General features: G+C 45.0%; 2 protein-coding genes across 2 annotated transcripts; one reads left to right on the top strand and one right to left on the bottom strand.

Annotated features, from left to right (window-relative positions):
* Positions 1-380: 380 nt before the first annotated feature.
* lamc2 (laminin, gamma 2) lies at positions 381-7,178 on the top strand. Its single transcript, XM_087810980.1, has 21 exons — positions 381-575; positions 770-946; positions 1,311-1,428; positions 1,489-1,604; positions 1,661-1,792; positions 2,004-2,193; positions 2,269-2,381; positions 2,510-2,902; positions 2,962-3,183; positions 3,258-3,394; positions 3,457-3,613; positions 3,965-4,170; positions 4,233-4,312; positions 4,376-4,513; positions 4,578-4,722; positions 4,796-4,945; positions 5,010-5,124; positions 5,652-5,848; positions 5,909-6,067; positions 6,135-6,234; positions 6,305-7,178. The coding sequence occupies exons 1-21, from the start codon at positions 500-502 to the stop codon at positions 6,556-6,558; spliced, it is 3,375 nt and encodes a 1,124-aa protein (XP_087667106.1). The 5' UTR covers positions 381-499; the 3' UTR covers positions 6,559-7,178.
* A 94-nt stretch (positions 7,179-7,272) lies between these two features.
* On the bottom strand, positions 7,273-11,920 carry nmnat2 (nicotinamide nucleotide adenylyltransferase 2). The gene is made up of 11 exons (XM_087810981.1): positions 11,719-11,920; positions 11,169-11,257; positions 11,032-11,099; positions 10,854-10,932; positions 10,664-10,799; positions 9,358-9,438; positions 9,243-9,287; positions 9,086-9,162; positions 8,111-8,212; positions 7,988-8,055; positions 7,273-7,916 (listed from the first exon to the last, which is right to left on the bottom strand). The coding sequence occupies exons 1-11, from the start codon at positions 11,798-11,800 to the stop codon at positions 7,814-7,816; spliced, it is 930 nt and encodes a 309-aa protein (XP_087667107.1). The 5' UTR covers positions 11,801-11,920; the 3' UTR covers positions 7,273-7,813.
* Positions 11,921-12,725: the final 805 nt, after the last annotated feature.

Below are 12,725 nucleotides of genomic sequence, written 5' to 3' on the forward strand. Positions count from 1 at the left end.
GGCAGGTTATGACTGGAGTGTGTGACTGTGTGTGAGTGTATAGGGTGTGTCTTGAATGTGTGTGTGTGTGTGTGTTAGTCTCCAAGGTGTGTCTGATAGCCTCAGGATAGGGTTTTAGCGTTCCTCAGCAGGAGTCATGTGTGTGTGTGTGTGTGTGACTGCAGGTTTAAGTCAGACATTGAGGAAAGACACAGTTGGGGAAACAAAAGTTGTGTAGAGTAAAAGTGGTTTTGAAGTCCTGACTGACAAAGCCAACAGGTTGTGAGGTCTTGGTCACCTGAACTGACCTAGTGGACTCTGATGGGGGTCAGTGTTCCTGATAAAAAAAACGTGGATGGGTGTGTTTGACTCAGTATGTGTGGTGTGTGTGATTCAGTGTGTGTCTCTGAGTAGGCACGTTCAGACCTGCAACACCACAGACCTATAAACTCTCGCTCTCATCGCTTGAAGAAGTTCTTTCTTCAGAGCTCGTGGACGAGGACGTCGCTGGACAACAAACATGGCTGTCGGCTGGACTTCGCTCTGTGTACTGTTGGCTGTCGTCAGTGTTGTTGTGACGACCAACAACTATGATGGTGAGTCTTAATCTTAACCTTGTCTCTATCACTGATCTGTTCTAGAGTCCTGCTGGAGGAGGTAGCATAGGATGGACTCACATGAGTACGACCTTTCACCCCTGACCTCCGTAATTGACCCGGGGTGTGCGGAGACTCTTGTTTATAACAGCCGATGAAAGGCAACGTCACTCACTATCTTCTTGTCTCTGCAGCTTCATTTGGCTGTGAGTGCAGTGGCAGGTCCCGGGTGTGCGCGCGGGACAAGCATGGGCTGTTCTGTGTCGACTGCAAGGGGAACTCGGAGGGTCGGCGTTGTGAGCGCTGCAAAGTTGGTTTCTACATCCAGGGGGCAGAGCTGAGCTGCCGGCCGTGCCGCTGCGACCCCAGAGGTAAGAGAAACATATGGATCCAGGTCCAGTTGCAGGAAACCAGCACCAGCAGAAACCCTTACTTAACCTTATTTTGATACGTTGAGAAAAATAATGCCTTCTTCAAGGCCATTTAGACAGTTTGTGCGTTCATCATAAATTTACTAACTTACTTACTTGCAGCGACCTACAATGTTATGTTATACTGTAGTGGTTGACCGGTTTGATTTGTTGGCTGGGCGGTAAAGCACCATGGGAGCTGTTCAAGTGGATTTTGAATCACCATTGCTGAGAATGTTGTTGAGAAGGATGGTACCTCACTTTTATATAGGATACAGGATGGGTCCAAGGGTGGGATGAGATCACGTCAACTGTCTCTTTACAGGATCAATCACTACCACGTGTGACACAAGGGGGCGCTGCACCTGCCGGGACGGATTTATTGGACAGAAGTGCGACCGCTGCTCAGATGGTCCCATTGGACCCGATGGCTGTACCAGAAGGTATGTAGCTGCTCGGTCAGAAAGATTGGCCCGCTGTGAATGACACGCTATGGTCTGCAGACGTGTGAGCAGAGAGGAGTCTGGGAGTACCGGCTGTTTCTGTCATGGTCACACTGACCAATGTGTCGTGGAATCTGGATTCTCCATCCACAACATCAGCTCCACCTTCAGCGGAGGTAAGGTAGCAACAACATTTGTCAGTGAGGCACATAGACTGAGGGTCTGCTTCCAGGTGCGGAGGGCTGGAAGGCAGCCAAGGCAGACGGAGAGACACCGGCGAATGTAGACCTCCGCTGGTCGCCAAAACACAAAGACGTGGAGGTGGTCTCAAAGAACAGCCGGCCCATCTATCTGTACGCACCAGGTAAGAGAACAAACCTGAATCAAATCACACCACTGTAGGCTCTGGATGCCTTAAGGTGTTTTGCCACATGATAAAAGGTATTTCAAAAGTGACTTTTCTTCCTTAAGTCTACAGGATATTATGGACTCCATTTAGTTCCATGCGTTATCTGAAACTTGATTTCCAGGTGATCAGTCTCGCATCTACTTCATTCGAGTGTCTCTCTTCACAGCTCCTTACCTCGGGAACCAGATACGTAGTTACGGTCAAAACTTAACTTTCGCCCTGCGTTTGGACCGTATTGTCCGAAGCCCTCTTGCTGATGATGTGGTCTTGGAAGGTTCTGGTCTTCGGGTCTCTGCTTCATTGGGTGAAATGCGGCAGATCGCTCCTTGTGGAACAAAATTTATCTACAACTTTAGGTGAGAAAAATGTTTCTGCTGTGTATCAGTTCTGATTCTGGTGTTTTCTGGGATTCTGAACTGTTTTCCTTCTAGGCTGGATGAACACCCACACAGCAGGTGGCATCCTAGACTTTCTTCAGTTCAGTTCCAGACTTTATTGTTGAACCTCACTGCCATCAAGATACGAGCTACTTTTGGGGAGCACGGTGAGTTATATTGAACCTCACAACTGGTTTCTGGTCCCAGCTTCTTAAGAACAGAATTGTTCATCAGAGATCTTGTCTGGTCAAGATATCTAGATCAGTGATATTAGAGGAAAATCTTTGTGCTGCAGGACGGGGCTACCTGGACGATGTCAATCTGATGTCTGCTAAACGCGGTTACGGAACGCCTGCTCCCTGGGTGAAGATTTGCAGCTGTCCTACTGGATATATGGGGGACTTCTGTGAACAATGTGCAGCAGGTTTCAGACGTGTGACCCCAGTGCAAGGAGCCTTCAGCATCTGCGCTCCATGCGACTGCAGAGGAGGCAGCTGTGACCCTCAGACTGGAGACTGCTACTCTGCTGACGAGACCCCTGGAGCGCTCCTCTGCTCACAAGGTTTCTACAGGGACCCGTGGAGACCAGGCGTCTGTGTTAAGTGTCCTTGTCCCACTGGGGAGTCCTGCTCACTGCCAGTCGGATCTCTGACTCCCGTCTGTCAAGTCTGTCCGGCAGGAACTACAGGTATGTGTAAAGCAGTAGTGAGTTTGTTGTGGGTTCTCATTTGGTCCTTGTGTCTTCAGGGGCTAACTGTGATGAGTGTCAGGAGGGATTCTATGGTCGGCCATTTGGTGGGGCTCCATGCAGATCCTGTCAGTGTAATGGCCATATTGATGTCAGGATTGCAGGAAGTTGCGACCGCCAAAGCGGTGAATGTCTCAAGTGTCTTAACAACACCATGGGGGCCAAGTGTGACGTGTGTCTGCCAGGGTTCTTCCACAGCCGGGCTGCTGAGCCCTGCAAACGTGAGTTCTCAAGAACGCCAGACTAGCGGACTAATGCTGGTAAACGTCTAGTAAATCTTGACCGTGTTTTTCAGCATGCAACTGCGACGTCCAGGGTTCGGATCATGGCCAGTGTGACAAGACTGGCCGCTGTGAGTGCCGGGTCGGATTCCAGGGTCTGAAGTGTCAGCAGTCCAACTGTCCCAACTGCTTTAATGCGGTCAAAGCCAAGGTGAGCAATTACTCTTCAGTCTGACTAATTTACTGGAACCCAACTGTGATCTCTCAACCTAGATGGCGGCCGCGGCATCCAAGCTGAAGGAGCTCCAGAACCTTGTTCCCAAGGCTGGTGAGACACCCAAGCCCCTGGATACCTCAGAGGTAGAAGCTGCACTCAGAGCACTCGAGTTCCTGATGGATGATCTTCGGGACACCACTGATGACCTATCAGGTTAGAGTGACAGCAAACTAGCCCCCTTATGTGCATACATGCAGGTCTGTTGAGATTGAGGTCAAAGCCCAACAGATTCCTTTGACCGATCCTGAACCACTCTGAAGCAGGGTTGGCTCTGGACCCACTGTTGGGCCGGACCTTAATTTCAACATGTTGATGGTCCTCAGCTGCGGTGGGTATCACATAGCTTTTATCAGATACAGTGGCTTTTCGGGCTTGCCTCAATACCTTAATGGACTATACTCATTCCTATGTAGGGTAGAGAAGTCACAGGTTCCACCTTAGTCAAGCATGCGGTCACAATAAACATTATGTATATCGGTGTGAATAACCATGTGATGTTATTAGAGTTGGAGAAGCGGCTACAAAAAAGTGTGGCTTCGACCGGCCAACTCCGTCTGTCTGAGGACAAGGTCGTCCAGAAGGTGGTTGACGCAGCGACAGGAATCAAACAGCAACAAAAAACATACCAGACAACAGCGAATAATCTGCAGACCCTGATGGGCAACCTGAAACAACAGCTGGAGGACGCCAAGAGGAAGCTGCGTTCAGCTGTGAGGGACACACTCCTGAACACACGTTTACCATCTGGTGACTGATCCCTGTTCTTTACTAGGAGCTTCCAAGCGGTGACGCTCCTGTGACCCCTAACCAGCTGACACCGCTGGTGAAGGAAGCCAAGGACCTTGCAGACAAGTATGTTGCCCAGTAATAATGATTTCAGACATGCAACAAATTCACTCTTTGACCCTCCTGCAGACATCTTAGCACAGCAGCGGCAGCCGAACGTAAGGCGGATGAAGCTCTAAAAGATTCCAAGAAGAGCCTTGATATTGTCAAGACTCTCATGCCGCGGGAGGACAAAGTGAAAGAGTTGATCACAAACTTGAAGACTGCGTGAGTTTTAAAGTCACCAAGTATGTTCCAAATTTTCGGTCGCACTCATGTTACATGCTTGCAGGTACGACCAGACGGCAGCACATGTGAAGAATCTGGAGAACCAGGCAGTGCGTCAGAGTGGCGAGGCCCGGGATGAGAGCAAGGTTGCTGCTGGAATCATAAATGAGGTCCGCCGTCTGGAGAAGGAAATCCCTGAACCCCCCAAGGTTAAACCTCCTGCTGCTGCTGGTCAATAATAGACAAGTGTTAGAGAGAGGTTTAATTGTTCTGTTCTGTCAGGGAGAGATGGACTCAACTGTAAGCAGACTAAAGCAGGTGAAGAAGGTGGTGGACGACACAATCTCTGGGTACGAGACGCTACAGGACCAGGCGCAGCAGGACATTGCCAATGCTGGAAACGTGATGGACAAAGTGGGAACTGTGAAGCAGGTACTGACTGTAAGCTTCACACAGAGGGTTTCTCCTTCAACAACAGATTGTTGTTTTCCTGCAGAAGTTAGGCGGCCTTGTAGACAGAGTCAAGGATGCAGACTCTCAGACGGAGGAGGCGTTGCAGCGTATCAAGGGTCGTGACAAAGAGTTGAATGATGTCTTGGACACTGTGCGAGGTGAGTAATGGCAACAACAATGGTCCAACAGTCCTCTAGACCAGTGATCCCCAACCACCAGGCCGATCATAATATTGATCGTGAATTGATTATTACCATCTGGGAGGTAAAGCTGGCATTTAAAAGTTTTTATGAAGAGGGTTATTTAGTTACTCTAAATCTCTAATTTAATTATCATTTAACTATCAGTTTAACACCAAGATAAAAAATAAACATATTCATGTTAATACAAACATTTTTATCATGCTCATCATTCACAAATTAAAAAAATGCATCCCAAATATAAAATAATTCCCTCTATTCAGATCTGTTAAAACACAAAAATGAGATGCTTCTATAAAAAACAATTCCCTTCTTTTTTTATGCACTTAAATTAAATTATTTTTGCTGATCTTGCTATTTTGTTTTTATCTGCCACATATTGATGGACAGTCTGTGGAAATGATGTCTACATTTAACCGGCCCGTGGTGCAAAAAATGTACCATTGCTCGAGACTCCCACGTAACCTTCTCCGACTCGTCCTCAGGCTTTGACCAGCAGATCGACGCGAGCAAGGTTCGGGCAGAGGACGCGATCAAACGTTTACCTGTCATCGAATCCACAATCCAGAAAGCTGCCGGGGACAACGATGCTCTGCGGCCACAGATGCAAGGCGTTAGGGACGGCTTGAACACAGCTTTGCGCAACATCAACCAACTGGAGGGCCTGGTCAATGATGTGGAGGTGAGAAGCTGCTGTGTTGGGCAATGTAGCTGCAGCACTGACTCCCTGGTTTGTCTTCAGGGAACCACCAGATCGTTGCAGCCTCACACCGGCCTCAAGAACGAAGCTGCCAAACTGCACAAGGAAGCCAAGGATCTGAAGGACCGAGCGGGTCGCACTGCAGCAGGTCTTAGTGCTGAGCTGGTGGACGCCAGGAGGAAGGAAGAGGATGCTCAGGAGGTGAGACCCAAACACACTTGAGGCCTCTAAAACTTGAACAAGATTTGACATCATGGTTTGTTTTCAGGCCTCAGATAACGCAAGTGAAGCTTCTGAAAATGCCCGGCGTACCCGAGACGCAGTCCGAGGAACACTGGAGGACATCAATCGTCTGCTCGCGAACATCAGTGAGATAGCAGTAGCTCGTGCTTTTGCTTCAACAGGTCTGACGGTGTGATGGTTCTTTTTTCTCACCAGACCAGCCCGGCACAGTGGATGATGCTGACCTGAAGAGGCTGGAAGAAGCCGTCGCAAATGCAAAGAAGGATGTGAACGGAAGCCTGAGGCCACAGTTGAAGGACATGGAGGATCAGGAGGAAGCCCATCTCCGCCGGCTCAATACCATCGACAAGGACATCAGAACCATCCTTGGAGACATCGTAAATCTGCAGGAGATCCTGAAGACAATTCCTGGTGGATGCTATAACAGTCCGCCCATTGAGGTAGCGTGAGGACAACCCTTTGTACTTAACTACATACAACATGTATGGTATAACTGAGCCTGCTGTCTGTCTAACCAGTTGACTTCAATATTTTATTTATATTTGCACGATGTATCTTTTTTTAACTTTATATTTGTCCACATGTCAACCAAGAATAAACTGTTTTAAAATGTTGTTAACTTAGCTTCACTGTTTCCATCTGCAGAGCTGCTAGCTTAGCACCCTCTTTTACCTCTACTATACTTTAAAGTTTAGCATAGTTGTTTACAACAGTAGTGCTGCTGACTTGATTAAATAATAAAACTTTAATGTGTAAAATCCTTTTATGAGGGATGTGATTGGCAAGAATTTGATAATAAGATATGTTGCGATTCATTACGATATTGTAAGAACAAGGATATATGTGTAGTATTGTCGAGTACTTGACTCTGGTGTTGCAGGATTTACAGACCACATGATTCTTGACGAAGTCGTAACTGATTTCATTTGTTTTGAAAGTAAAATATGTCTAAACCTCTGCTGGAATATTAATAGCTGCATGATTTCACTGTTCCTTAAATATAGAGGACGTAATGACTGACGTGGACGTGAATTTATTGTCAATAAAGAAATTTGTTAAATATTGAAAAGGTATCATATTTAAAAAATCACGACATTTAATTGAATGTATATTTTCTTACACCCTTACAAAGACTGAGCATAATCAACAACACACAGAGAGGATTTTTGGGTAATAAACATTGTGTATTGTTCCTACAAACACGACAGCTATAATTCAACAGATACTTTCATGCTGGATCATCTAAATACTCATGCAACTACACGGAGCAGCCACCAGACGGCGTTGTCACACTTGTCATGTGTCTACATCAGCCCATGACAGCAGTTGAAGGTTGTGAGGGGGGGGGGGGTGGTCTTAGTGCAGACGTGTCAGTCAGACTTCCTGACAGAAGGATTAACGATGGGGCGAGGGAGGTCACCTGGACTGGGTATGGAGCGAAGCAGTTTGGCGGCCATGTTGGATCAGAAGCTTCACATCACGTCAGGCGCCGAAATCGCATTTTGTGTTGGGGGGTGTAAAGTAGGGGGTCTGCTCAGGTGACCCTGCAACATCTATTCTGACAGGAAGTCCGACAATCGACCTCCCTTGGACGTGAAGGTCACATGACACAGACAGGTTCAACACATGAACATGAACATGGTGGGGGGGTCATTCCCACCCCTCCTGCAGCACCCCCGAGGGTCTCTGGACTCTTGCCGTCCTTTAACCCGAGGCGTTAATGTACAGCTGACTCTGCAGGACGTAGTCGATGACCGGTTGACTCAGGTAGTCCACCACATGGCCATCGCCGTGCTGCAACGCCAACCTGTGGGGGTAGGAAGGAGAGTAGGAGGTGTCAATGATTGAGGAGGTCTACGGGTGGGAGAGGGACAGCACCTGCTCTTGGTGGAGCTGACTGTGGACATGGGGTGGTTGACGTCCTCCTTCACCACGATGATGTTCTCCTGGAGGACGAACGGGTTATCGTCGGGCGGTGGTGTTCAAGCCAGCGAGTCTCACCTTATGTTTGCGCAGGACCGACGAGTGATTCATGATCCTCTCGGTGTCGGCTCCGTCACGAGGAACCACCACCATCCCAAAGTCCCCCACGATCACCTCCATCTGCAGAGAGCGGTGTCAGATCATGGTCCTGACGGGTCCACCCGGTCCAGGCCATCTGATTATCCATGGTTGAATGTGATCATTCAAACGTTGGGACTTTTTTAAGCATTTTATTATTTTATTTTTAATAATTGAAAGGCTGAATTTGTAGTTTTTATTCATTGAATTAATAGATTTTAATATTTTGTGTGACTGTTTTTTTAAACATAGTTTTATTTTCTAATTCCAATAGATATGTTTTCTAAATTAAATATTTTTTCAATTTGCAGCCTTTTAAATTTAAAAAAAATGACACCAAACTATAGCAAAATAATACCGAGCTACTTGATTATACCAACATTTTTATATTGAATTTAAAAAGGCTACAAATTATTATAATTGGAAGTTCATTTTAAAAATGTTCAATTCTAAATAAAAATGTAATTATTGAAAATAAAATCAACCTTTTCATGTAGAAATGGTTGAGTTGATTTATGAAAAAAATAGGTAAATGAATAAAAAACAACATATTAATAAAACTTAATTCAAAGCTTCAACATTTGAAAAAAATGCAACCATTCAACATTCTCATGGCACTGATATACTTCCATACTCTTTTTATCAAAACTGTTTTCTGCTTTTAATTAAATCTTCTTTTCAGTTTACAGATGAATTTTAACTAATTTGTATTTTTTTATAATGTCTGTTTCATAAAGAGCATGTATGGACGGCACGTCATCATGAGTCATACATACAAAAGCATTATGAAGCCTGGTATGGGTATATAAATATACTTCCATATGGGAGGAGAGGACAAACATGGAGGAGCAGAGGGCGGAACATCAACGTTGATGTTCGTAAAGGTCAGGGGGGGGGGGTCACAGGGGTGCTTACATCACTGTCCTTCCACAGTCCCGGGATGCAGAAGGACTCCAGCAGGTCGCTGCCGCACAGCAGCAGGATCCGCAGCTCTACAGAGAGACACACTCAGACAGGAAGGAGGGGAGAGAGAACAGGAAGTGGGAGTCTGGGATGCCGCGTCGTCACTCACCGATCTCCTCGTACCTCATTGCCGGGCCCAGGTTGGCGTTCTCGTCTGGCGTGGAGCAAACACGGCATGATGACATCGGATGCGTGACATCATTTTTTTTTCGTGCACGACTCACCGAGGAATGTGAAGCGATCGACGTGAGGGCGAAGACAGCAGACGTTCCCCAAACTCTCCGAGACCTTGCTCAACAGTTTGACTGCAGGGATGGTCATCATCATCATCATCATCATCATCATCATCTTCACCATCATCTTCATTAACTTTATCTTCATCACCATTATCTTCATCATCATCATTATCATCTTCACCGTCATCTTCATTAACTTTATCTTCATCACCATTATCTTCATCATCATCATCATCATTATCATCTTCACCATCATCTTCATTAACTTTATCTTCATCATCATCATCATCATCATTATCATCTTCACCATCATCTTCATTAACTTTATCTTCATTATCATCATCATCATCATTATCATCTTCACCATCATCTTCATTAACTTTATCTTCATCACCTTCACCATTATCTTCATCGACATTATCTTCCTCATCAACATCATCTTCTTTATCTATATGGACTTTGTTATCATCTTTATCATCATTTCATTAAAATCATCATCATAATCAGTATCATCATCGTCATCATTATAACCATCTTCATCATCATCATCATCTTCATCGACTTTGTTATCATCGACTTTGTCATCATCTTTATTATTATCGTCATCTTTATTACCATTGTCATCATAATCAGTATCATCATCGTCATCATCATCATTATCTTCATCGTCTTCACCATCATCTCCATCAACTTTATCTTAATCGACTTTGTCATCATCTTTATTACCCTTGTCATCATAATCAGTATCATCATCGTCATCATCATCATCATTATCTTCATCGTCTTCACCATCATCTTCATCAACTTTATCTTAATCGACTTTGTCATCATCTTTATTAACATCGTCATCTTCATTACCATTGTCATCATAATCGGTATCATCATCATTATAAACATCTTCATCATCATCATCATTATTATCTTCATCGTCCTCAAAATTATCTTCAACAACTTTATCATCATCTCCATTATCATCATCAAAATTGTTATTATCCTCGTCATTCACAATAATCACCGTCATCACCATATAACCATCTTCATCATCAGTATAATCATCAAGTGGATGATCAGTCGCATCTTCATCATCATCTTTATCAACTTCATCATCTTTATCAACTTTACCATAAACTTTACCATCATCGTCATCATTATCATTATCTTCATCAACTATATAATCTTCATCATTATTTTCTTCTTCATCATCATCATCTTCATTAAAGATATCATCTTCATCATCATCATCATCTATATCCCGGTCATCTTCATCTTCATCATCGTCTTCATCATAACTTACTGGCTGTTGGCTTGTGGTTGATGTTGTGGTTGCGGTAGGTGGGTGGAGCTTGGTTCTGCGGCTGGCCAATCACAGGAGTCGAGGACGGCGTGTTCGACGGCGTGCTGACGTTCGACAGGATGCATCCGGTCACTCTCTGGAGACAAATCGCCAATCAGACACTTTAGAACCTTCCACAGGTGAGACTCACCTTCATCAGGTCACGATGGTGCTCCAGCACGCTGCAGGTGGTCTGCCAGGTGTCCTGGTAACACTCCCACGGGTCCACCCTGCGCCACAAGACATGTTCAGAACCAGCAGAGTGGAGAGACGCCTGAGTGAGTCAGTGTCGGGTCTTGGGACCCATGATCTGGTTCGGAATGTCCTACCTGATCCAGTCAGAGGACTGGACCGCCAGCTGACACATGGTGAGACGGTGTCTGCTGGGCACGAGCCCCTGTTGTCACACACACAGAGAAGAGTCAGTGAGCAGCACCGGGTAAAACTGGGTCACTCCAGCACTCACGGGTTTGCCATAAGAGTCGTGCACCGGAGAGATGATTCCTCCGATCACGATGAAGCGTCCGGTCTTGTTCAAGTACTCCCGAGCTTTTTCTGGAACACACGGGTCAGAGTATTACCCTGCGTAGGACCGGTCCAGTTTGGAGCTCAAGATGTTCCATATTTATTTGTCGTGACCACCACTAGACGGCGCTGTTTCAATGTATTGAGAATGTTTACTTTGAGGTTCGGATGTTTGGTTCTGAGGATGTTTTAATGTTGGCTCACGTGGTGGACGAGCGTGGTTCCGAACATGCTGATGAGTGTGAAGAAGTGTACACGTTGCTCATCACCGGACGTCAAGTAACATCTGTGGTACCAGAACCGGTTTACCCCTTTATCGCCTGCGTCACACGAACGAGGCCCGCGCGGGGTTTTTTGCTACGACACATCGCCATCTCACGTGTACGAACCGAACACACAATAAGGAGTATCAGATATTGGGTTCAGAACCAGGACAGTGACGAGAGCGAACCTCGACACACCCACGATCACCGCCCAGCAGAACCACTTACCGAACATGTGGATGTGTCCTTTTGTGATCGGGTTAAAGCTGCCGCAGGACAGCAGGATGACGTGGGTTTTGTTCTCGGTCATGGTTTTTTCTTTCCTGGTCCCGGTTCCGTGCGATTCTGTTGTGGCAGCAGCCGCAGCTCTGAGTGTACTCTGGAGGGACAGGGGAGGATGCTGCTGCTGCAGGGCCGGAATGAGTCGGAGATCGACGAAGATCGGCGGAGATTCACGAACACTAGCCGATGATTCACGAACGCGAAAGTGCGTCAGCGTCATCTGAATATTGATTAGATTAGATAAGATTAGATAGACTTTATTAAATGAATGTATTTAATGGTTGAATATAACATTGTTATTACAAAATTGATGAAAGGTTTAATCTTTTTCATTAAATAATCTAATGTTAAATAGAAATAATTTTGAAAGGTGAATTTAAAAAAAAGCCTTTTTGCCAGTGATGTGAGAACAAAACAGCGATTTTGTAAAAACAAAACAGATTTTTTTCGAGGTGAAGTGGAAATTTGCGGCGCCAATATAATATTCAAAAATTGAACTTAATTCAAAATCAATAATATTATTCAGACATGGAGTTTGATATTCTAATTCTAACATTCAAAGATACATTTCAATATTTTCGTTTCGTAGCCTTTTAAAAACGACGATTTAATTATTGGATTTAGAATATCAAACTATATCGATAAAAAATAATAAAGTTAGAAAATATTCAAACACATTTAAATAAAAAAAACAAACATATTCAACTTTTTAATATATACAAATGATTCCATTTAATGATTCAATAAAAACACATTAAACTTTCAGAGAAATGCAAAGTTGCAACATTTGAAATGTTTTTGTGTGGAGTTCTCCCCCTGGTTGTTTTGGTTTACTCTGGGCACTCCGGTTTCCTCCCACAATCCAAAAACATACAAAAGTTTATTGGGAACTTGGAGAAATTGTCCATTGGTATGAGTGTGTGTGTGGCTGGTTGTATGTCTTTGTGTGACCT

Source organism: Callionymus lyra, chromosome 16, assembly GCF_982586985.1.
Source record: "Callionymus lyra chromosome 16, fCalLyr1.hap1.1, whole genome shotgun sequence".
NCBI lineage: Eukaryota > Metazoa > Chordata > Actinopteri > Syngnathiformes > Callionymidae > Callionymus > Callionymus lyra.

Excerpts from the sequence above, each read along its gene's own strand:
- nmnat2 (XM_087810981.1), bottom strand. The coding sequence starts at position 11,800 with ATGACCGAGAACAAAACCCACGTCATCCTGCTGTCCTGCGGCAGCTTT. Across the intron at positions 10,800-10,853 it reads ACCATCGTGACCTGATGAAG|AGAGTGACCGGATGCATCCT; the intron begins GTGAGTCTCACC and ends ATTTGTCTCCAG. Across the intron at positions 9,439-10,663 it reads CAACCACAAGCCAACAGCCA|TCAAACTGTTGAGCAAGGTC; the intron begins GTAAGTTATGAT and ends CCATCCCTGCAG.
- lamc2 (XM_087810980.1), top strand. The coding sequence starts at position 500 with ATGGCTGTCGGCTGGACTTCGCTCTGTGTACTGTTGGCTGTCGTCAGT. Across the intron at positions 3,184-3,257 it reads GGCTGCTGAGCCCTGCAAAC|CATGCAACTGCGACGTCCAG; the intron begins GTGAGTTCTCAA and ends CGTGTTTTTCAG. Across the intron at positions 4,313-4,375 it reads GCCAAGGACCTTGCAGACAA|ACATCTTAGCACAGCAGCGG; the intron begins GTATGTTGCCCA and ends ACCCTCCTGCAG.